This window comes from Periplaneta americana, chromosome 9 (genome assembly GCF_040183065.1).
Source record: "Periplaneta americana isolate PAMFEO1 chromosome 9, P.americana_PAMFEO1_priV1, whole genome shotgun sequence".
Classification (NCBI taxonomy): Eukaryota; Metazoa; Arthropoda; class Insecta; order Blattodea; family Blattidae; genus Periplaneta; species Periplaneta americana.
Window position 1 is genome coordinate 72215991 of NC_091125.1, and position 26906 is coordinate 72242896.

At 34.5% G+C, this 26906-nt stretch overlaps 2 protein-coding genes across 5 annotated transcripts in view; one reads left to right on the forward strand and one right to left on the reverse strand.

Annotated features, from left to right (window-relative positions):
- Positions 1–7704: 7704 nt before the first annotated feature.
- LOC138706085 (homologous-pairing protein 2 homolog) lies at positions 7705–17442 on the reverse strand. The gene has a single exon (XM_069835024.1). The coding sequence runs from the start codon at positions 17127–17129 to the stop codon at positions 16506–16508; it is 624 nt and encodes a 207-aa protein (XP_069691125.1). The 5' UTR covers positions 17130–17442; the 3' UTR covers positions 7705–16505.
- Positions 17443–23175: 5733 nt separating this feature from the next.
- LOC138706083 (insulin-like growth factor-binding protein complex acid labile subunit) overlaps positions 23176–26906 on the forward strand; it is a 61065-nt gene continuing 57334 nt past the window's right edge. For 2 of the 4 annotated variants that reach the window (XM_069835019.1, XM_069835020.1), the window contains exon 1: positions 23176–23431. The gene's annotated coding sequence lies outside the window, so the exon portion shown is untranslated. The remainder of the gene's footprint in view (positions 23432–26906) is intronic. The other 2 variants (XM_069835022.1, XM_069835023.1) reach the window with 2 other exon arrangements.

A 26906-nucleotide genomic window follows, 5' to 3' on the forward strand; every position in this document is an offset into this window, starting at 1 on the left:
AAATTTCATTTATACTGGTCCTTAAATTACATAAACTAGTGCTGAGGTAGTTACGGTGATTTCTGAAGTGAAAATCGTTCAATTTATAAGGGTGAAATCAAAAATAACTTTTGTAGCCTTTCCTTGTCCTTAATTGGAAATTTGAGTAACTTCATATGACAACAATATTTCTTCCTTCTTCTACAGTTAACATAATCGCAGATGGGCATTTCTAAATGAAGTTTGTTACACAGAAACCTTTGAGACAATATTGACACTTGAAGTTCTTTATATAGTTCATCTATAAGAGTTAAATTAGCGCTGAGGTAGTTTCCTTCATACTCAGCTTATTCACCTTACATACATGAGTCTGTAACAGGTTAGGTTTGGTCAGTGCTGTCATGGTAATTTTTTTCTTGGCCATACACCCCACCCCTTGTTTTCTCCCTTGAAATATATTTTACTCTCCTCTCTCTATTTCTCCAATTGTCATTTAATTATTTTTTTTAATATTAAAGAAGAAGTAAAGAAATTGTTTTGCTTTACAATTTAATTGTACAAGTTTGATTTAAAGAATACACCATGTAGCACCACCATAGATGCACACTTGTCTCGATGAATCTTGGAGTGTATATTTGCAGCACTTCTTGTTTTTCAACCATTATTTTATATAATTCTGGATTCCAGTGCTGAAGAGGTGGATAATTTTTGTTTATGAACATCAAACAAAATAGGCGGTAGGTACAGTAGGAAGAGGAAGAGATGATCTAAGATCTGTATAGATCTCCACGTACAAAACTTAGGCACCCATATGCCGTATGGCTCCTTACAGACAAAATTTTCATTTTCCCATACGATTAATTAAAAAAAATTGTAGGTTCCATACGATATATGGCCTCGTGTGGCCTCCATGACAGCACTGGGGTCAGTTAGTTTAGGCACTTTTACACCTTGCATATACAATCAAATGCATCTCCACAAAAAAATTCCTTATAAATTGAACGGTTTTCACTTCAGAAATCACAGGAACCGCTTCACCCAGGTAAGTAGTTAGCAGTTAATCATTTCAAAGCTCTTGTTATATTATGAAATAGCATCACACAATGCTGCCAAAATAAATGTTCCCAGTGTTAAAATTACAGAGTGTAAATTTCGCTTAGGACAGTTTTTGCTCTGGAAAATTAAAGGAAACAAACAGTATATCAAACCAGCAGCTGAGACACAAAGCACCTGAAATTCGAAAGTGGTTAAAAATTTTTATATTTCGTTCTTTCTTATTTACCAGCAACAGAAGTACCGATATCAGATTTTTTGCAGAGCTAATATCAGAGGCCCCTCCTATTAGAGAATGTTTTGAATATTATTATATTCTGGAAAACTACATTGGCACATCAACCTCCCCTCCCCCCGCTGAATTCTGGGCTGAAGCACGAAAATTTCGAAATGTACAAACTACAGATGCGGCAGAATATTACCACAATGGTCTTCAGCAAGAATTTTGTAAGACATATCCAAATATCTTCATGGTCATTATATGTATTAAAATAAAACATATACTACATGTGAAGTACCTACTAAAAATGAGAGAAATAGAAATGGGAAGGACAATAAAAAAAGTGGAATGGACAAACACTAAGAAACTATTCATCTTGAATCAGTATGAACAATAGGACACTTTTTTTTGGTGTTAGTGGTATAGAATATGAAATTAAGTTGCATCAATAAGTTTTCGAGTTTAGCATTACTTTAAGTATTTATTGTCCCCCTGTTGGAAAGATGGAATTACTTTGTTTGAAACTTGATGAAATTTTATTGTACCTTAACTCAATTTATTAAGGTACAATAAAATTCAAAATAATAACTGCAGGCCATTTTAAAATAAATCTGTTGGATGTAAATTATTTCTTAATTTATTAGGACCATAAAGGTATTGTTACAAGCGATAGATTGAATCATTTTTATCTTAATAATTTAATGTAGGATGATTATTTCGGGAATTGTTATGCTCTAAATTGTGAGGATATTTTAATACTTTTTTAAAATATAAATTTGGAATATGTTTCCAGTTAGTAAAGAGTAATTCAGAGAGACAGAGGTCTCAAGCATATTTATTGACACATGCCAGAATTATTAAATATGAAAAAAAGAATTCTTGCACTAACAGACTGTTTATAAAGTAACCAAATCTTAAGAAATACAGTATATGTACTGGTATTCTATATAAAGGCATAGGAGTGAATATAAATCTGTTTTAAGGAATTCCTATTTAATATTCCTGCTATAGGAACATGACAAAATAAATACAACGCAGCATGGAAGCTAATTCAACTCTTATCGAGTATTGTTGATGAGATGTGTTATGAAGGTAGACCGAATCATTCAATATAAATGTATAAATAGGACGAATAATAATAGATTAATTTCAGTGTATGTAGTATCAAAACTGAAAGCGGTAACTAGTCTATGAATGATGTCTTAACAAGTATAAATAAAATGGACTCTTGACAAGAGACACACATTTGGCTTCAGTAATAACTAGGACTTCAAGGAATTTATGGTAGCTCACCTGTCAGGCAAAACTCTGAATAGTCAGCATTGTCGAACTATAGAAGCACGATTAAAAAGTATTTTTTTCCCCACCCATTACATATGATTGCTTTTTTCAAGTCCCGGTAATAACATTATTAAATTAATTATCCCACATATTTGGGTGGTGCCTTTCTTTGTTTCTGACATAATTTATGAGAGTTTCTCTTTTACACTTCAATAGAGAAATACAACTTTCAGTGGACAATGAACGTGTAACTCTAATGGAACTCTAAGAACCACAGCATTAATGTTTTCTTCTCTTCTTTCATGCCCTTTAGTTTTTGTTGCAGATAATATCATGCTATTGGATAATTATACATGCACCTTTCTAATAAAATTGGCATATATTTCACTGGTCTCAGAAGTAAAATTAAATGTATAATAGCTTCTCGGTGCAAAATATTTACTGAAAATTATTGTAGGATTTGACTAGAAATGTCACTTCTCAGGCAAGGTTATTCGTGGATGACTGTATACTATACAGAAAAAATTAGTGATAAATCTTATATCACCGCCTTGCAAAACTAGCTTGACGTTATTGAAAACTGGACTACAACAAATAAAATTAAAATCAATGTGAGCAAAAGTAAATCAATATGTATCCTTCTGTAAAACACAAAATTAAATTCGTCTCATATACCAATTAAATGGATCACCAGTGTCACAAGTAAACACTTAGGTACTGTATATATTTTAGTAACAAACTGGTTGAAATAAGTCACTAATATTACAAGGATAGCCTGGAAAACACTACATTTCTTTATGCGTATTCTTAAGAAAGCTAACCGAAAGTCAAAAGAATTAATGTACATAACCCATGTTCGGTCCACTGCTGTGGAGTAATGGTAGGCACATCTGACCGTGAAATGAGTGGGCCCGGGTTCAAATCCTGATTGGGGCAAGTTACCTGGTTGAGGTTTTTCCGAGGTTTTCCCCAATTGTAAGGCGAATGTCATGTAATCTATGGCGAATCCTCAACCTCATCTCGCCAAATATCATTTCACTATCATCAATTCCATCGAGGCTAAATAACCTAGTAGTTGATACAACATCGTTAAATAATCAATTTAAAAAAAGACGTCAGATAAGCAGAGGAAGTTACAAAAGCTTGTAGTGGCGAAGAATTTAAAGCGTCTGTGTTGTTAAAAAAAGGGAAGTACTACAAATGGCAGAAAAAGTGGATAGCTTATATTGAAGTATTTGTTACGTGACATTACACAGGAGATATCACCACATATAGTTGTAAACAACCGTGGATATTTTAAATCTGAAAGTGTACGTTAGTGTAATTTTTTTTATTGGGTTATTTTACGACGCTGTATCAACATCTAAATTATTTAGCGTCTGAATGATATGAAGGTGATAATGCCGGTGAAATGAGTCAGGGGTCCAGCACCGAAAGTTAACTAGCATTTGCTCGTATTGGGTTGAGGGAAAACCCCGGAAAAAACCTCAACCAGGTAACTTGCCCCGACCGGGATTCGAACCCGGGCCACCTGGTTTTGCAGTCAGACGCGCTGACCGTTACTCCACAGGTGTGGATACTTTAGTGTAATCAACTGTTGCTTTGTATAATAAGAACTGTAGACACAGTGTATACGGTAAATCTCTATATGCATTTGAAAAGATTAGTAATCAACTTGACAGAAATGTTCGTGTGTCACAATATAATTTGTAATATTATATTTGTTAATGGCACTGTTATTTTTATTAAAGTATGCGATTTAGCAGTTACATGTACTTCACAAACGTCTTAATTGTTTCAAAAACAATTAAATGCATTTATGACATTTGGCACAATAATATGAACATTTTCCATTTTGGTAATAAATTAAGTGGCAAGAAAATGTTCATGTGTCACACCATATAATATTTAATATTTTTTACATTATTAATTATTCCTTTTCATTATGATTTTCTGTTTATATTTTGGAATGCTTAGGTTAAAAAACAATGATTTGTCTTTCATGAACTCCTAAGTATTTGATTAAGTATCCTGTGAAGATCATAGTTACTTCGAAAATGTTACGTGTGTGACTATGGAATGACTCATCAGTATTGTTAGTATTGTTACAAATTACAAAACCTGAAACTGTTAGAATGGGATCAGGAGTAGTGACAAAAAATGTAATGTTGTAGGCCTACATCAACATGACTATTTTAATCCAGTTTCTAATAATTTTTAAGGTTTGAAGGCCTTTTGAGGTAAACAGTATTGAACATATGAGGGAAGGGCTATTTCTTGGTAATGGATTAGGCCTGTATATTTTATAATATTATTAACTATATATTGTTAAAGTACCTAGTAAATATCGTAATATGTATATTATATAATACTGTAAACGAGACAATATCACAGGCTGCAAACTAGATAATTCTTGTTTTTGTATAATTATACGAACATGTCTGAAATAAACAAGACTACCATTGGTTAGGTTAGGATAGGATTACTTATATATTGTAATCAGGCTATATGCACAAATTTTCCAATATACTGCTATCATAACTAAATAGGTAATGTTAACATTAATTTTCATAAGTTTTTGTGGTGCAAATTAAAATAATTCAAAGTAAAGTATAACAAAACTCCGACAACATTATAATTATGAACGTCAAATTCTCTTATTTTATTTATTTTTCAGTGTTTAGTCCCTTATTTCCCATTGTTCTTTGGATTTATCATTAGTGAAATATCAATTAACGGATAAATTATGTTATACACTCAGTTGATAATATAAATAATATTCACGACAAATATATAAAGACAGAAGAGATAACGAATCATAATTTAGCCCACCGATAACTTTATAACATGGTCTAAAAATTCTAGGTAGATTGGCTTTGCGCGAGACTCTGCATTGTATTCTATTCAATACAAAGGCGTACTTTATCTTATCTCTCCGCTTCGCCCACGTGACAACTATAATTAGAACTCCCTCGTTCCGAACTTGCCTAGGTCATATAGGCCAATAATATTTATCCATGGTCATCAATTGTCGACAGTACATACCGTTGCTTACGAGAATATCTCGTAAGCAAGAAATAATCGATTTAGACCGACCAGACCGGTTCAGAGTTCGTGTCTCGTGATGGTGTTGGTCATTGTGCCATCTGTTGACGATTATTGAACTACATCAAGCCGGCCTCGACTGCAAACCTTAAAGGCCTATATAAAAGAGCTATCTGTTAGTATATATGATCTAGGGTCGGAGTTATAGGCTTTGAGGTTAACTACTTTTGTCAGGTTTACTACGCTGCCATCTAGTTGTTACATAAGGAGTCACGTCATAAGACCCATTTGAATTGCATCAGCGACTGTGCTGCCATCTCGTGTTCGTTTACGGCGGACGGGTGGCGATCCTGGCGGTTGTTCTTTTCAAAGTGCTGCCCATTTTAACGTAGCGAGGAGTTATCTGTTACATATATGATCTTGGGTATCACTCATGAAGCTTGTGTTTATGAGGGTACTATTTCACATTGTAATGAGGTGGTAGTAGCGATCCTAGTGGTTAGCAACTATCTATGGATGCATATTCCCAACGTATTGAAATTCGCGACTACTAGACTGTGATATTACTGCAAACCTTAGTGTTTTTTTTTTTTTTTTTTTTTGTTAATCAAAACTGATAAAGGCGAATTATCACCACGGAGACAGTCATCCTTTCCTTTTTTCATTAGGAACAGCAATAAATATTTTGCAATAATATGCTGAAGATAACATCACCCTTAAGAAAACTACTGTGACTTTGTTTTTCTCCTGTACTCTTCAATTAGATTCCAGTTATGTTGTCCTTTTCATTCTTCTGGTTTGCAGCTGTCTGGACTAAATCCCAGTTATGTTATCCTTTTCATTCTTCTGACTTGCAGCTGTCTGGATTCAGAAGCTCACATACAGTATGCATACATCAATCGCCATCGCTATGAGTCCCATATCGTTTGGAGATGGCAATTTGTCAGAGCTGTGATTTTGGAACTATAGTCACAGTCAAAACTAGCAACAAAATCACAGGTCTTCAAATCACATTTTATCACTAGTCCAGTATGTAACTGATCTTATCAGGGCAAAAATTCAAGCTCCTGTAATAGAAAGCAAACAGCCTATCCCAGGCAAAGACTGAACTCCAGAAGATCATGGAGGAAGTAGTAGTAGGCATGATAGCAATCCTAGAAGAAAATGTCACGACAGTGACTATGAAGTTCATGGGTACCTGAGCTTATTACCTGGCTAAGCACAGTGTACATGTAAACCAGCTGAGCAAGCAAAGGGAAAGGAGTAGTTTACTTGTATTCACCCCTCGATGTTGCTACCGACCACCAGGTCTACACTCTGCTCAGCCAGGTAACTGTACGTATGTACTATACCAACATTAAATATACTTGTCTTGTTTACATTTTCTTCTTGTAACACTGCTCAATATTAATGGCATTATATCTCCATACGTTTTTTCCTTGGAAGAGTAGGAATTAATAAAAACGTTTTTTTAAAGCTTTATCAAATGGTAACTTCCACTGCAGAGTCCCATTTTAAATTTTAAAGTGATACTCCACTGACCCTACTTTTTGTTAGGGCTGATTGAAGAAATCAAGCTCAAGTGAAATTCACATGTGCTTTAGTTACAAATATTTTTGCCTCGAAAAATTCAATGCACTACTTTCCGAAATAAATTACTATTACAGGTGGTCTGAATCACTCTGTATAGCACTGACATTATCTGGCATAAACTGTAAACAAACAATTTTTCTACCATGGACAAGGTAAAAGCCCAGTTCCTGAAAGCAGTCCTTGATCTATCAAAGTATATTCCATTAAGATTGATTTACAAATTAACAAGGGAAACTTTCCTGTTCGAAGACATCTGCCTTCTACCAACAATTGAACTAAGCTCCTGAATTTAAGGCATAGAAAGAGAAGAGAAATATGGAGCTAATTCTGTACAAAAGATGCTATGTTATCACCAAAATGTAAGCAAGTGAAAGTGAATTAAAATCTACGACATGTTGTGACGCACTTTGCTGTTCAGTGCTACCATAAGAAAATGCGAGCAAATAAAAGTTTTCATATAACAGTTCGGTATGTTAATGCACTCGTCAAGGGACTGTGGCCTTCAAGCAGTGGCAGTGCTATAGAGGGAAGTGATTTATAAAATGAGGAAAATAATAAAATTTAGACACCACTTCATACGAAACATATTTTTATCGTGCATTAGTTACAGTGCAAAATGCAAATAAGAGCTCATTTCAGATCAAAAATATCTTTGACTGAAGTTTGCTGTGTGTTTGTAAACTATTATTATGAATGATAACATTTTCTACGCAGTTCAAGGAACCTACAGATAACTTCACTTGATAAACCAGTAGGAGCAACATTAATATATTTTCGGAGCACATTTACTGCTCTAAGGACTTCGTTTGGTATGGGTACACTTTCCTCTGCAGATTCAACTTCCTCAACACTGTCTTCATCTTCAACGATAGTGACAGCATGATCTGAAATCATGTTGTCAACACCGCGGATTTCTGAGGTCACTAGACCATTGTCAACTGACACAAAATCCTCCATGTTAACTTCCCCCAACTTCGCCTGCACAGGAGCCCAATCCTAGTCATCATCCATTATGAAAGGGACATTAATTTCACAGGTTGTTATACCATTTTGCACTGCAAACTTACTGCACACTTCACAAAATTCAAAAGATAACTAAATTTTACAGAAATTACAGGAATGTATTGACAGGGAGACTTTTGAGCGTTAAAATCCTTTCATACAAAGGAAAGTACCGGAAAGTGCAACTTCCGACAGTGCCCACCATAGGGCTTTTTCAAGTAGAAGGTGAAATTTCTTTCTTGCATTCGTGATGCAGTGACCTTCAGTACAGTCACAGCAACATATTTTTTCACCATTCTTTCAAAACATTACAAGTTTCGCAATTTATACGGAATTTTTTTACTTATTTCTGACCCCTCCAAAAAAAAACACAACTGGAATTTGGAAGCATTACAAGAGGGTAAAATTGTGCAGGATTAAGTTACATATGAAAGAGATAATAAACGATATAGCATTATAAGCAGGAGCATATTAACGAGGTTTACTGTAACTGCATTTGTGAAATGTGTCAGAAACATTGTGACTGATACCATGTCATGAACTGAAAGCAGAGAATTGAATCTCTGAATAAGTTTTGCTCGTCGGAATAATTTAAATTCTTGCACATTGTGAGCATTTTAAGTTTATTATTCAATACAGACGTAAAACTATTATTAGATGTTCCAAATTAAACCTTGACAAAATTGATTAAGGCATTAAGAATTATAAGAGGTGCAGTTTCATCCATTCCTATCAAAGACTTACAAGCCTTTACAAATGATCCTTCTCTACAAATTGACAGAGAAAGAAAAGCCTCATCCTGTACAAAAAATTAAAGAGAATTTCCAACACTGATTACCTGATTACACACAAAATATACAAAACCCTGAAACACAAAAGGGTTCATACACAGAGTTAAACATCTACAAACAATACATAACCTACAGCTGGATAACTTTGAAAACTACCTGGACCATCCAGCCCTATTAACAACTTAGTTAAAATATACTACCGTACTATACAGAATTATATATGAAAAAAACAAGAACCTGATCAGAACATCCAAAAACAAACAGCATTGAAAACCAATCACACACGATACCCAGAGTCAGAGTGGGTACACAATTACATTGATGGATCCCTGATGAGTAACTATAATGCAGATGCAGAAATATTAGCAGATTATTTGTTCGTACATATAGGCCTATATCCCTAGTCACAAAATTCCACACATTATGATGGCAAATTGGAAGCTATTAACTCAGTCCTAAACAGCTCTTCTACTATTTTAAAACCTTCAACAAAGCTGTTGTTATAAGTGCCTCTACATCAGCTATACAAGGAGTCATAGCCAGAAACCCTACAAACAGATGAGTCATAGAAATTTATCAGTCTAGCCCAGTAGAGTCACAGTTGTAAGCTCCAAGACTGGTTGTGGAGCTGGAGACTGCAATCGGGGCATGAACTCTGTTGTTTACGTTCTCCACTTGGGTCTGTTCAACAGTGTGTCTTGAACATCAGATGCAGCTGTATTTGTCATAATGGAAGAATTTTTAGATCTGATATCATTAAAAGATACCAAGATGTAACACTTACGTTGCCACTCTCATCAAAAGCTAAAGAGAAACATTGACAATTTTGTATAGGTTTCAAAAGTTGACATTCTATATCAGATGCAATTTCTTGTGCATGATTTGCTATGGTATTACGTGAAAGACTCGCAGATTCAAACTTTTTCATTTCATTCGGACACAAATTTTTTGCTGCTATTGTTATGCCTTCTTTGAGAAATTCACCATCACTGAAAGGTCGACAGTGCGCTACCAGTAGCTGAGACAACTCAAAACTACATTTGACAACTGCATGACTAAATACATTGATTCCTTTTCATCACTTTTGCTTGATTTCTCTTTTTAGATCTTTCTTGTAATGGAAGTATGAACTTACAAAAGGAAGGATAAAGCCAAGCTTAAAAAACGAAGTGAAACAGAACTGCACTGTTAAACAAATAAATTTTCAGATGATCAATAATAATAATAATAATAATAATAATAATAATAATAATAATAATAATAATAATAATAATAGAACACAAAATACATACTTAACCAGTACCGGGATTCAAAGTTTTAATAGTAAACATTTGGTTAGGAACAAATAAAAGAAATTAACTTCTTAAATCCTATTTTTAATAATAAAATTAATAATAGGAAATGCGCACAAGTGTGAAATATTGAGCTCTTGGTTCTCACAAACAACTATCAATGTCCATTCACTTTCCAATAATTGTGCGCTTACTGCTTGAAACCTGACATTTTTTATTGTCCACTAATCTTTTTATGTTGGCTGAGATGCTATTTGCAAAACAAATTCGAAGGCTGTTTTTCAGATTGATGTCAGAAAGCCTTTCTCTATTCTTGTTTTTGAACTAAATGCTGAAATTATGTTTTATCAAGGTCTTTGTTGAATTGCACCAAACCAATAGCATTTGTCTTCAGTATTTCACAAAGGCCACTATGACATTTAAGTTCAATGAGTTCTAACTGTACAGTAGGGTTGCTCACAGTTTTGATATCTACTGAGTGTGGAGTTTCGAATATAACTAATACAATGTCAAGGCTGCCTATGTTCGCAATTCGTCTGCTAAATTCCTGAAGATCAGATAATATTGCGATATATTCTCCAGTGAAGAGTTTCTTTTGTAGTGACAGATCTTAGTCTGCAGAAATGCAGGGTATTTCCTTCCCTCAATTGATCAATTCAGACGGAGATTTTCATTCGAAAAGCAACAGTTAAATTCCACATATATGTAATCAACTGCATTTTACCTTGAAGACTTAGATTCAAATTATTCAAGTGCTCAACAAGATCAGCTAGGAAAGCAAGGTCTGCTATTCATTTTGGGTCTTCTATTGTAAGAGTACATTTATTTTTGTTTTTCAGGAATGAGACAATATATTGTCGCAGTTCGAAAAACCTTGAGAGCAATCTCCTGTGGCTCAACCAGCGAATTTCGCAGTAATACAGAATATCCGTATGATGCAATTCTAAGGACTCTAGAAATTCTTTGACTTGTCTATGAGTCAAAGCATTTGGTCCTTATGAAATTGGTTGTTTTTATAACGATTTTCATTACACTAGCAAATTTTACGTTTTTTTGCGCACAATTCTTCCCTGTGAATAAGCAGTAGATTGGTGCGAACATGGTGATGTCCATGGACTTAAATTTAGTTTTCAATCTGCTAAAAAAAAATCCTTAGATTCCCCAACTAGTATGGGAACACCGTCTGTAGTAACTGATAACAAATTTTCCCATGACAGTCCTTTTGAATTCAGGGTTTTCTCTATGGAGATAAAAATATCCTGTCTGTTGTGGTATCTTTTAATAATATCAGATCTAAGGATTCTTCCATTATGACAAAGTTGTTCTCCACTCCTCTAATATACAATGCTACTCTCATCAAAAGCTAAAGAGAAACATTTAAAATTTTGTATATGTTTCAAAAGTTGACATGCAATTTCTTGTGCATGATTTGCTATGGTGTTACGTGAAAGACTCGGAGATTCAAACTTGTTCATTTAATTTGGACACAAATTTTTTGCTGCTATTGTTATGCCCTCTTTGAGAAATTCACCATCACTGAAAGGTCGACAGTACACTACCAGTAACTGAGAAAACTCAAAACTACATTTTACAACTGCATGACTAAATACATTGATTCCTCTTCATCACTTTCCAATTTCATACATTTTACCAGATCAGCACGTTCCTCACCTTCTATATTTTGTAATCATTTTGATGCTTTCCCTCATAATGATGCATCACATTGAATCTTTTCATTGACAGAAACTGTTTACAAATTAGACACTGTACATTATTCCTCACTTTTGTGCACAAAATACGTTCTCTCAGCTTGGGTCAAAGAAGGAACTAGAACTTGAGCTCGATTCTTCCAGCGCTCCTGCTGTAGACGCAGCAATGCTAACTACTGCAGGAAGCAAGTGAACTTTATGTCTGGAAACACCGGACCATACAATGAGTCATAGTGAAGCGCACCGCTCCATTTAGTCTCTGTCTGACAACAATGGTCTAGCCAAACATTAACTTACAGAGGATTTTTTCTCATTGGGGTCTACAGACAATGAGCAGGCTAATTTAGTGGCAAAAAAGGAAAAAAACTCCACAACAAATTACCATTTCACTCCTTAAAATTACTAATCAGTAAAGCCATATAACAATAAATAAATAATGAAGTTCACAAGGAAAGTGAAAACAATAGATTTAATCTTCTATTTAAGAGAAGAATCTTGTCTCAGAAGAAGCACTGTTACACTTTTCAGAGTACATACAGGATAAGACTGCTTGGCTGCACATAACATTTACCGGTATACCTCTCCGAATTGTGTACTCTGTAGTTACCATGATTCTTTGATGGATAGGGAACATATACTACAGTGTAAAGCATTACTAGAGACAGTCAAAATTCTTGAATAAAAGGGGCTAAAATTCTTGTTTAAAAAGGATAAAAATTCTTGAGTTAAAACGAAAATTTCTTGGGTAAACCTGAAATTTTCACCCTGTTTTATTAAATTATTACGTTGCTTAAGATAATTAACAATTATAATTATATCTTTAAAGTTTTAAGTTGACAACAATTCTAAGATACTTAACATTATTTAACATTCAAAGTTGTATGCAGACAACAGTTCTAAGTTTGTCATTGTAAGATTTCTTATTCTATTTGTTAACACACACGAGAACTGTGAAAAAAAAGTTCAGAGTCAACTTTAGAAACTGGAACCCATATAGTCTGGAGTGCTCCGTCCACAAAATCTTTAAGGTTGGCACCTGATCAAAGAGAGGTTTCAAACTGCTTTCAATTGCATCAATGCTTAACAAATTCTGTTTGTAAAACAGTTCTGACAGGTACCGGTTGAAGAAGTTTACGAGCAAGATCTCCATTTGCCTTACAGCACTCTTCATTTCAATGACCGCCCTCTCTTTGTGTTGGCTTTTCAGCTCACTTAAGTTCTGATTTAGCATATCACTGAAAGTATCCTCCGAAACCACTGCTATTTGTTTCTTAAAGTTTTTCAGCTTAGGATAAACTTCCCCAGCGATTGGCTTAGAAATTGTCTCAAAATCAGTGAGCATTGGCTTGAGGAGAGAAGACAGTGACAACAAAATTGGCCTTTGCATGAATGATTTTTCCATTCATCTTCATTCAAGCTATGGATGTACGTAGAAGCAGCACTGAAAGCTTCCAGTCTACTGATTCCCGCCAAGAGTTCAACCTAGTCAGAACAGAAAGAGGGAATAGCCCTGCCTTGGAGCCTTTCAGCTGCAAAAAGTGCTGAAAAGAATGCCTCTTCTTTCTTATTAATTCCTGAAAAATTGTGTCTTTTCGCGAATAACGACAGAAAATATGCTAAATTCGCGAGTCATAGGATTTTTGCGATTTTTCGCGAGTCGAAACGTGTAATTATATATCTTTTATGTGAACCATGTTTTAAACTATGTTTATTTGGTTTTTAGGTTTTTCGCGCTTTCGCGAGTCACGAATTTTGACTGTCTCTAAGCATTACACAGCACAAATCTGCCTACATCCTATTAGATGCAAGAAGGTAAATGGAAGAATTCCAAGCCCAGCATTAACAAATCAAACCAAATAGTAGAGAAGACTGATATTAGAATAAGTAAAGGGATGCCAATATCACATGAAGGTGAGAAAAGGTTTCCAAATAAAAATTATTAAATAATAATAATTTATTACCGTAGCCTACCAAAACAATATTAGGCATAATTATTAAATCAAATTTTCAAACTTACTCCGAAGGTTAAAAAAAGAACATAAGTTAGGCTTACACAACACTTCAGCATTTGCGACTTTGCTGTATGGTATCGAAATTTGGACACTTCGAAAATAAGATTTAAAAAGATAAAATCCCGGTACTGTAGAAATGAAATTGTTTAGGGAAAGATCTAGATTCACTTGACATGTCATAAAAAGATTATGGAATTTTACAGAATTTAAAAATTATATTTTAGAAAGAATAAAGACATGGCAAACAAAACTGGATACAACATACACCTTATCTAAAAAGAATGGAAGAAAAAAGAATTTTTTAAACAGGAGGGAAGAGAAAAACCATTAAAACATCTGACGATTTTATTCTGTATGTCGATACAGGCCATTTACATAAAATATGAACCACTGGTAATTCTAATATCATGAGAAGCATTTTGACAGGTTATTTCACTGGCTGGCGGTGAAAAGCTAAGAGCAATAGCAGGCACATCTAGCATTGAACACTTGACTGAATGCAACAGTTACCAATACAATATGGCAAGCTAATCCTACACAGCACTTTTCTGGCATGCAATACTTCTCTCTCCTCTGCCTCACTTCTGTTGCACCTTGCCTCTTAAAATGCTAATGAAGATGAATTAGGAAATGTGCTGTACTCTCACGCAGCTGTTAATTTTGCAGGCATATAGCCAATCTGTACTTTTTTTTTTTCCCCCATAATTTTATCATTCTTCTATTTAGACTAATGTTATTTTATTAGGTTACCAGTGCTTTAAATATATTCATAGAAAACACGAAAGTGTTTATTTGTAAATCAAGATGTAGGATGATTCTCATATTCCAACCAAACTAACACCAGGGTAGTTCCCTTCACATTTCGTTTATGTACCTTCAACTGTCTTACCAGTCATAACAACATAATTTTGGTGACATTACGAAAATTTCACGTTATGCCTTGCATATACGAATCTGTGACAGATTAGGTTAGTTCAGGCTTTTGTTATGCCTCGCATATACGAACCTATACAGGATTTTCAAAACCTGGTAATTTTTGTTCAGTGATGATGTCAGTACTTCAGTACTAGTTAGTGTAATGGCAGTCGAAGTTATATTATGAAAACTATGTGTTTATTTCATTATTATTTGTAGTGTTTCACTATTTTTCAGAGGTTACTGAATTAGTACAAGTTTCGCGTTCTTCACATTACATTGTATCGTATGCTTTACTCGGTACTTTGTTTTCCTTCATTAGAAACCACGTTTGCACTTCCATTACCACGCATCTCTCATTTCACAGTTAATTTACTCCATTTCCGAATAAATTTCTTTTCTTCAAATATTACCCTGTAAAATCCTTAACTTTTCAAATCCATTTCCACAAAAAATTCCGTACAAATTCAACCACTTTCACTTAAAAAATCACCGAAACTACTTCAACACTAGTTTCTCCCATAAAGAAATCTCCCGTTACATTATTATTATTATTACAGGTTATGGATTAAGGTCCTTGTATGTGAATTATAAGCAGTGTTCATGATCTAAAGTATAAAATTAAAATAGGTAAGTTACATGTCAACTTTAATATGACAGGTTTAGACATAGTGAAACAAACAGTATCGTACTGATGATTTACAGAACTGGACTCAGCATTTCCACACAAATTCTAGAGTCACAATATCTCTCAATGATACATGATAACAAACATAATTAATATAGTTTTCGTTACATTTATTATTACGGCCTACCTATATAAAGTCTGAACGCAAATATCACATCTTTACAATATCTGCAACTGCAACAACTTTTATGTAAAAACATATTGCATCAACTTTTTAAATCATAAATTGTACTTGGCTCGCTTTACAGAAGTAGAAAATAACTACCAATCTACGTAAACTTACAAACTGAGTTGTACACAGTTACAAAAATTACGGTTTTCCTATAGCACACGACACTGAAACTTCCAACTTGAATTTTTCTAAGTTTCTGGTGCGAGAATCTGTAACAGGTTAGGTTAGATTTGGTTAGCTTAGTTTAGGCTTTTCGTTTGCCTTGTATATACGAATCTATGACAGGTTAAGTTAGTTTAGGTTTTTGGTATGCCTTGTATATACGAATCTGTAGCAGGTTAGGTTAGTTTAGGCTTTTTGTATGCCTTGTATATAGTAAGTGAAGTGAAATGTACGTTTCGCGTTATATCGTGTCCTACCTCTCTCTTTATTTCACTTTTAGATTAATTACACCGATCAATTCTTTCCAATTGTTACCTGTATTCTAATAGCTACGTTTTCAAATCAACTAACATCCTATAGGCCTATGAATTCTTTACATTCCAAACTATCTTCCCTCTAAAATTTAGATCTTTTTCGTAAAAAAAAAAAAAAAGCCTTCAGTGCCACGTGCTGTAAAAAATCCAAAATTACAATTCAGATATGCCTATACAGACCGTTGCAGTTAATGACAAACTTCAAAACAAAGGTAAACTTGATAGAGACATAGTTCTCTTAATTTTTAACAATCACATACATCAACAAAGCATATTTTTACAGAGTCATCGATACTCCTGCATCTTCATCCGTTTCAATTCCTACTTCTCCTAACAGAGTCTTCTTGTCCTTTGGATAGCCTTCCAAAATGGAATCTACAATATCCAAACATAGCCGCTTTCTCTTTCGCCAAAACTTTAAGTTATTTTCACAATTCTTCTGTATATTTTCTCTTTCTTCCACAGATACTTTCACTGTATTTTTCGAAAGATCTTCTAACTTATCTTTTAATTTCTGGACTCTGTCTTCAAGAGATGTTAGCTGAGTTTTTGCTTCGACAGTTGTTGGTGTTGATTGCAATTCACGTAGTTGAAGTTCACAATTCTTCAGCTCTTGCTCAGCTGTAGCCAGTTTTCCAGAAATGTCAACTAGTTTAGAATCTAAATTCTTCAATTCTTGTTTAAGATCGCTTTCATTATTCGTATCTTCCTGCTTTATAACATACACTTTTTGCTTGCCATATACCTTTTCTATCACTGCACCTTGTTCTACAAGCTGATCTAGACATTTCTGCACTGATGTTTTTCCTACTTCTTTATGCAAATTCATGAAAATGTCATTTGCGCTATAGGGCCGGTTTTGATCACGTAAGTATTTCAAAATAATTTCCGTGGGACCCATTTTTGTGTATGTATGATTATGAAAACTGTTTTGATGATGTGATTGTACGAATCAAATGTTTTGTTTGTAAGTAGGGTACGTCGGCGGTTTCACTTCTTACACACATGCAAGCAAATATTAGACACCTATTATGTTTTCATGCTTACACATTAGATACTGAGAATGGGATACCGGACTACACATATCTCAGCAGAAATTGCAGGAAACTACTACAAAAATACAAAATAACTTACAAATTTCACACTTGCCTCCAAATTTTATACCTCGAACTTGCCCATTGTTCGATCACGTTCAATTGCCTCGAATCGTTAACTCGAACTCGATCATGTTTCTCGATCCTGAAACACCCAGTGTGCCCAACTTCAGAAACGCGGAATTCGGTACAAAGTTGCCAAAATTCCGCTAAATTTTACTGTGGTTGATAGGGGCCTATTATTTTCATAAAACTCGACAATTGTAACTAGGGTCATTCTGACAAGTAACAAATGACGACTCTACGAATTATCAAATTTGTTTCATAAAACATTTCCCCTGTCAGGAAAAACCATGACAATTTGTCAGATTCCTGTTTCATAAAAGTTTTACTGTGGTTTTACCATACCAGGCAAAATTTTACAATTTGTTAAGACTTTTCTGAAATATTTCATTTTATGAAACAGAAAAATGTCGATTCATTTGTTGACAATTCAGCATATGGAATTGTCATGAAATTCTGACACTTTATGTTTTGTATGTCAAGGAAGTTTGACAATTTATTGCTGCAATAGTTGGGCTATATTTTAATTGGGGCTATTGCATATTGCTGTGTATTTTAGGGAAAATACTTTATTTTATGTAAGTGATGCTCAATACTAGCAGCAGAGCAGCAGCAGTAGAGAAAGTAATGATTATAGGGGGAACCATGCAGGACAAAGATTTTTAAAGAAGAGATAAATCTAAATTACATTTTCAGTGAGTTTGTAATCATGAAAAAATTTCGTATTAGCAAAACAACAGCTGAAAATATAATGAGTAAAATAGGAGATTTGCTGCACAAAACAAAAAGAAATAAAACATTTATTATGTGAATTTAAATACTATTATAGTCACAATCATGCCATGGTATGAAAGAAAAATTACATACCATGGCATGATTGTGACTATAATAGTATTTAAATTCATTAATATGTCACATCAACGGACGTATATACGTCATCAAACATCTTAAGATGAAGATTACATTTATTGTGTTCTTACACTGGATGGGAAATGGAGATCGATATCATTTAACTGCGGATGCATATAGTTTATGGAAATCATTCTATTCTATAGCTCTTCGTGAGAGCAGTCAATTTACCAAGAGCTCCTGAAATTATGGAAGGATCTTTGACAAAAAAATGGATGCTTCCTTCACAAATGAAGCTGCATTTGTTGACAGGATTTCGTTGCTTTTCTAGTCAAATTTAGAATTAATTGTAATTTTCCTGCTATTCATAAATGACTTTCTAATGGTGATTACTACCGTAATTTTAAATTCAATAATGGCGTGCTTTATTGATCATCTGATCAACCAGAGCCTTCTTTAGTTACAGGCCGGGGCCATACGTCGGCAACACTGTAATTATCTGTCACCCGGAGGCTGACCGTACAGTACACGTGTTTGTGCTAATGCCGATTTCCAATGCAAATTAATGTTACAATATAAGTGTGTCGATGGAATTATGTTTGCGGTCGTACCAAACGTTAATTGTTGATGTATTATAAACTAAATGCGTGTTGGTGATAAAAAAAAAACAAGACAATAAATGAAAATAAAATGGTTGCAGTCTTTGGGAATTTTTACGGTTATGGATGACAAAGTAATTGACTATTCTATTAAATATTGTATAACCACATTTTTATATTCTTATTTGTGATTTGTGTGTATCAGAATTCTAGTCAAATTGTTGGGTCTCGCCTGCTATATCAATAAAGTTACGCCGTTGGTTTTCAAAGTCATTGTAAACAGCTGTTTTGTGATCCCTTAAATGTTGCAGTTTTGTTGAAGATTCGGAATGCCTGCTATACGTCAGAACTATCTATAATTTGTACATGCATATAATCACTTTGTTGGTTTTTTTGGTCAATGTTACTTATGTCCCGCCCACTATAGAGACATAGGCCAATTTTACACATATTTAGTATAACTTGTTGCTTCTTTGACAGGTTAGGTTTGGTTAGTTTAGGTTTTTGTTATAGCCTACCTTGCATATACGATTATAGCGCAACATTGTCAGTGATAAAAGTGAAATATTCGTTCAGTGGGCGTTGGATATTCTACATTCACCCACTTGGTATTTACAGGATTTAAAGTCCACTGAGTTTACGCTAATTGATACATACATGTACTTAATAGATAATGTTGCGTTTTGTTACGTATTATGTTGAAGGGATGTGTTTTAATTTTTTCATAGATTATTTTACTTGGCTTAACTGTATTTACATCCTCATACTTTTATTATAATAGGAATGTCAATAGTTTCTTCTATTTACATTTTATTTTAGGCCTATTTGCATAATTCACATTCTTAGCTTGTTTTCTGTAGTTATATTTATTTAAAATTATATTTTAAAAAGTTTATAACAAATAATTTAGGATAACAGTATTGTTATGGTGACTGGCCAGGTTCAAACTAAAACTGGCTTCCTGGACATCTGAAATATTTATAGAAAAGCACGACATAATCACATGAAATTAAAATGCATATGATATCCTACACCTTTCATGTCAGAGGTGAAACAACATTAAGTGGCAAAACATTGTCAATTTACTAGCCACATAATGGTTAATTGATTGGAATAGGGTATTGCGAAAGTACGTCATTGTTTTATTTATTTTTGGTACAAGTAACATTTCTTTAAGTATTTATTTATTTTCCCTTGTACCATCAATGAAGAAACAAATATGTTTTTATTTTTTTTTTTTAATTATAAGTGTAGTTGCTACAACACATAGGCATCTGAAATATTTGTAGAAAAACACGATAGATAATCGCAGAAGATAATATTAAAATATATCCTAAACCTTTCACAGATGAAACACCATTAAGTCGCAAAACATTGTCAATTTGCTAGCCACAAATTTGTTAACTGAATGGAACTTGAGAATACTGCGTAGGAACTTACGTCTTTATTGCATTATTGATTTTATTATTTTCGGTGCAAGGAATATCTTTTTTATTTATTTATTTACCTTCGTACTATCAATAAAAACATGTTTTTTTTTGTAATTATTTTAAGTGGCAGCCTTTGTATGTAAGTAGCTACTTACGCCGTATTCTGAAGTATAGCTAATTGATTGCAATAAAACACTAATTTCGAACCCGTAATAATTTACATCACTACTCTGAATCTTGATCTTACCTTTGTGCATGAAGTAATATTGAAAAAATACGCGTTACGTATAACGAAAGCAATGAGCAAACACAATATCACTCTAAAATCTCCCGCCTCCACTCTGTGTTGCCAAACCTACCTATGCCCCGGCTTGTAACTAAAGAAGGCTCTGGATCAACTCGTCTCATATCGATAATTTTTATAAAAATATTAAATGAATAAGAAGAAATAATTTGCTATCAATCTTGCATGTTTACACATACCGTTATCTGTCATTGTCATGTTTATGAAATGCTGTTGATAATTCACAAATTGTATTTCTCAAAGCTGGTAAGAATTGTCAGAAAACAAATGCTACAATATTGTGACATATCTGTAGAATTGTCATGATTGAAGGACTTGTCAGCTTTATGAAACAGGGCCTTGACATTTATCAGTTAGCTAATTGTCCCATTCAAACCAAAGAATCTTACATATAAAATCGAACACCTTCATGAACAGTGGCATAATTCCGTTTTGCGACTTCCTATCATCCCGAGCTCAGTCCTATTGAAATGATTTCGGCAATTTAAAAAAATTGGGTCGCAGCAAGCAATGTCACTTTTAAAAAGGAAGTCGTCATTTGGATAGCAGTCTAAATATTTGCATCTAAAACAGCTGAAGACTGACTGGAAATGCGCAGAAAAGTGAGAGAAGTTGAATTAATTATAATGGAGGAAGAGTGTTTATTAAGCATTGGCGAAGAAATTGTGATCCATGTGGGTGATGAAAATGATAGTGGTGGCAGTAGTGAAAGTGAGGATAGAGAAATGAGGAAGAAGAAGAAGATAATGATGATGAAGATGATGATGATTACGTTGAATGTGAAACAAACTTGGATATTGTCGGAGTCTCCCCTTTAAATTAAGTTCCATGCTAGTTAATCACTAGACTTCATATAGTGTTATGCAGAAGTTAAACAGCATGGCCCACAGGATAAGATTTTTATTTAATTTAAGTGTAATTTCCTTGGTCTCCGATACTGACACAGCTCATGGTTTAGTCGTTCATCTCCCTTCCAACTGCCACCACTCCCCTATTCCGCAGAGATCAACTGTCACAATGTAATAAAACATCTGTACATAGGCTACATACGTACATACATACATGTTGTAGAATACCAGATTATTTGATTTATCTGTTACCTATTTTTAAATAAATATTAATTCCTTTAGGTTATACTAATAATCTACGTTATGGACATTTTCTGGATATGACAATATTAATATCACTCTCATCATCTGGGTTCTTTCCTATAAAACTAAGCATTCACAAGTACTAGTGTGACTCCTTTTTATATTTTTGAGGCAAGCAAATGCAAATAATGTCTATTAAAAGTACACATACAAAAATGTAAAACAATACATTAATTTCATTGTGATCTTATTTTGATACAGAGAGTTGAGAAAATTTATATAGAGATAATGGTAGTCATGAACCTAAAGGGCTTGAAAACTGCAAGGTTAAACAATGAAAATAGAGGTACTACGCAATGCAATGGTCTGTTTGATTTCATCAGGACTGGATCTGGATGGATTCTTGCTCTTACAAGCAAACATTCTCATGAGGACAAATAAAAAAGTTATTCTTTTCTTCCACCATATTAATAATGTCAAAACAAGTGCTTATACAAATTTTGGTCACTCGAGCGTAATTAGAAAGTAAGTTTCCCTGAGGTCGTTCACAAAAAAAATACATAATTTCATGGAAAGATTTATTGGAACAGATACAGCAATTGTTGAGCTATTTTTCAACATATTCACCATCGGAATTGAGATAAACTTTTGTATTCCTGGTCGTAGAAGTCTGCTGCCTGGGATTGGAACCAGTGCGTGACAGCCATATGCACTTTTCTGTTGAGCGCATGGTATGAGAAATGCCTCAATTCCGATAGGGAATATGTTGAAAAATAACCCAACAAATGCTGTAGTATCTGTTCAAATAACTCTTTTCATGAAATTGTGTTTTCTTTCTGTAAACGACTCCAGGGAAACTTACTTTTTTGATGACCCTCGTATTTGCGCTCAAGTGGCCAAAATTTCTATAAGCTCTTGTTCTGACATTATTAATGTGGTGGAAGAAAAAAATTAACTGCCTCCATGGGAATGTTTGCTTGTTAGGGTGTTTAGGCCCATTGTATGCCCTATATGCGATGATTTTCTAAGTCTGACAAAATATCCAGATGGCAATAGTGAATCCGACGCTGACAGGCAGGCCCTCCTCCCTGGGCCATGCAGGTTAAGGTCCCATCAACTACTAACGAGCCTGAACCCAGAGTCTGGAGCCTCAAGCCCTTAGGACTTTGTTCAGCATTGCAAAACCGTACTGCCCACAGACATCACCTCAGCCTATTGTTACTATTACAGATGATAGATGAAATGAGGGAGAAGTGAAGTGAATGAAAGAGGGATGCGGGAGTGCCCTGAGATAACTTCCTGCAACGCCTGTTTTGTTCACCACAAGTTCCATCCAAACCTAACCGGGGATCGAAACCGCCTGGATGGAAGGCCAACGAGCTAACACTGTAGCCAACGAGCCAGCTACAGACTACAGACACGGCAATGCCATGGTTACGTAACGCATACGCTGGCTCTGCCGATAGAGAAGTTACTCAACAGATGGCACTGGCACTACAATTCAGCTTTCTCAAGGGCGTGTGTGGTCATCGCGAATACGGACGACGTCACCACATGACATGTTTATTCATGATTCTGCCTCGACTTTCCTGTTTGTACGAATCGCACGACCTGATATGAATTTTCCGCGAACACAGTCAAACTTGGAGAGGACTAAGGTATCCGTGACTTTGCTAGGCAGCACACCTAGGAGACAGATTATGGCGTCCACGAAAAGATAGCACAGCATGTCTACCGATGAACTGAGCACTATTACAGACCTACAAAATTACGGTAAGTCTGGTACTCTGTGACATTCAGTAATAACTTAGTACGTATGTCTCCGCGAAGCTAGGGAATCACAGAACGATCAACACACCTTGTATAGGTACATGATGAGGAAAAATTCGACTAACAAATCTATGGAGATAGTACAGAAGACCCAAATACACATTTTTGTAACTAAACTTAGTTCATAATTTGCGGCATCTTAGTCATCCAAAAAGTGCGGGTGTTTCTGACACAAACAATCCCATATTATACAATTTACAGCATTGTTAGTTACGCAACGCAGAACTGCACGCATTGTATTCTTCACCTGACTGTCGGACATTGTCTAGTTTAAATAATAAACTAAAATTGCACTTTTTCAATTCAGATTCCTTTCAGTTATAAGCCTTTTTCTCTGCGATAGTTTTGTGTATATATATATATATATATATATATATATATATATATATATATATATATATATATCCTTCCTTTTCCCTTTTTTGTTCTCTTGATCACCAAATGAATTGATTATCATACTCTTTTTATTGTGAATTTTATTTAATTTTCGTATTTCTTTTCTTTTTTATTATTATTTTATTACATTCCATTTTGTTATATTCGTCCTTACGTTTTCCGTATTAATTATTTGTACTAACTGAGTTGCTTTTACTATATTCCAATGTATTTTACTTTTTTTTTTTTTTTTTTTTTTTCTATTATGGTATTATTTTCATGTTGTTTAGTGTCGATTTTATTATTCTATTATTATTATTTTTTTGTAATATATTATTATTCTGTTTTTTAACTTTTTGTTAAATTTTCACTGCTTGTATACTTTGTGACCTGGTAGAGTGTAAGAGAAGGCCCTATGGCCTTAACTCTGCCACTATAAATAAAGAATTATTATTATTATTATTATTATTATTATTATTATTATTATTAATTTTTATTAGGAACATTAAATCCAGACGTTTGAGATGGGCAGGGCACGTATGGGCGAATCCAGAAATGTATATAGAATGTTAGATGGGAGACCGGAGGGAAAAAGACCTTTGGGGAGGCCGAGACGTAGATGGGAGGATAATATAAAATGGATTTGAGGGAGGTGGGATATGATGACAGAGACTGGATTAATCTTGTACAGGATAGGAACCGATGGCGGGCTTATATGAGGGCGGCAATGAACCTTGGGATTCCTTAAAAGCCGTAAGTAAGTAAATTACGGTACTTACATAAACCCTTTGTTACTTGATTAAATAAGCCGTGGAATTGAATGGAGGAAAGCCGGGGAATTTCCCCTTCATGTTCTGCATACCTGGCTCTTATCCAACCGGAGAAATAAAATTTATTCTGAAATATTGTGTCTGCTGTTATTGTTGTTTTAATGATAGGCCTACAACATTTTGTAATTGTTTTGTGAAGTACCGGTACCTACTAGCCATTAGATAGGTAAACTAGAATGAGTAAAGTTATCACGGGATCACAACATACTACAATGACAAAATGACATCGTCTCTGGTGCCACAATAATTAAATAATCCGTGGACGACAGCCCATGAAGGGCAAAGGCCAACCAGCCGGCTGCTGGCCTCACGTCCACTTGCTTCAGCATAAGTGAAGATCATTCAACCAGAACGGAGGTATCGTGTGGTTAGCACGATGATCTTTCCAACAGTTGTAGCTGGTTTTCGTGACTAGATTTCGCTATATATCATAGCTCCCCAAATTTATTACGATGCTGGGTGGGCACCGGTCTCATACAATGTCCGAAATTTCATGAGAAAATTCCTTCCTTATGAGGAGATGAACCAGCGCGGATTCTATAACACGAATCTAAGGCATGATGCCATAAACCACAACTCTACGGCATGGGACCGTAATAATTAAAAGGGAGTAAATAGGCCTATCATTTATATTAATAATAATAATAATAATAATAATAATACTTACAAATGACTTTTAAGGAACCCGTAGGTTCATTGCCCCCCCTCACATAAGCCCGCCATCAGTCCCTATCCTGTAATTACAAGATTAATCCAGTCTCTATCATCATATCCCACCTCCTTCAAATCCATTTTAATATTATCCTCCCATCTACGTCTCGGCCTCCCCAAAGATCTTTTCCCCTCCGGTCTCCCAATTAACACTCTATATGCATTTCTGGATTCGCCCATCTCAAACATCTGGATTTAATGTTCATAATTATGTCAGGTGAAGTATACAATGCGTGCAGTTCTGCGTTGTGTAACTTTCTCCATTCTCCTGTAACTTCATCCCTCTTAACCCCAAATATTTTCCTAAGAACATTATCTCAAACACCTTTACTCTCTATTCCTCTCTCAAAGTGAGAGTCCAAGTTTCACAACCATACCCAACAGGTAATATAACTGTTTTATAAATTCTAACTTTCAGATTTTTTGAAAGCAGACTAGACGACAAAAGCTTCTCAACCGAATAATAACAGGCATTTCCCATATTTATTCTGCGTTTAATTTCCTCCCGAGTGTCATTTATATTTGTTACTGTTGCTTCAAGATATTTGAATTTTTCCACCTCTTCGAAGGATAAATCTCCAATTTTTATATTTCCATTTCGTACAATATTCTGGTCACGAGACATAATCATATACTTTGTCTTTTCAGGATTTACTTCCAAATCTATCGTTTTACTTGCTTCAAATAAAATTTCCGTGTTTTCCCTAATCGTTTGTGGATTTTCTCTTAACATATTCACGTCATCCGCGTAGACAAGAAGCTGATGCAACCCGTTCAATTCCAAACCCCGTCTATTATTCTGATCTTTCCTAATGGCATATTCTAGAGCGAAGTTAAAAAAGTAAAGTGATAGTGCATCTCCTTGCTTTAGCCTACAGTGAATTGGAAAAGCATCCGACAGAAACTGGCCTATGCGGCCTCTGCTGTAAGTTTCACCGAAACGCATTTTAATTAATCGAACTAGTTTCTTGAATACCAAATTCAATAAGAATATTATACAAAACTTCTCTCTTAACAGAGTTATATGCCTTTTTGAAATCTATGAATAACTGATGTATGGTACTGTACCCTTATACGCCCATTTTTTCTCCAATATCTGTCGAATACAAAAAAATTTGATCAATAGTAGATCTATTACGCCTAAAACCGCACTGATGATCTCCAATAATTTCATCTACGTATGGAGTTTATCTTCTCAAAATAATATTGGACAAAATTTTGTACGACGTCAACAAAAGTGATATTCCTCGAAAGTTACTACAGTTAGTCTTGTCCTCCTTCTTAAAAATAGGTACAATTATGGACTCCTTCCATTGTTCTGATACAATTTCCTTTTCCCAAATAGCAAGTATAAGTTTATAAATTTCGCTATATAATGCACTTCCACCCTCTTGTATTAATTCTGCTGGAATTTAATCGATACCTGGAGACTTGTACTTTTTCAGATTTTCTATCGCAATTTCGACTTCTGAAAGCGTGGGTTCGGGTGTAAATGGCTCAGC

Excerpts from the sequence above, each read along its gene's own strand:
- LOC138706085 (XM_069835024.1), bottom strand. The coding sequence starts at position 17,129 with ATGGGTCCCACGGAAATTATTTTGAAATACTTACGTGATCAAAACCGG.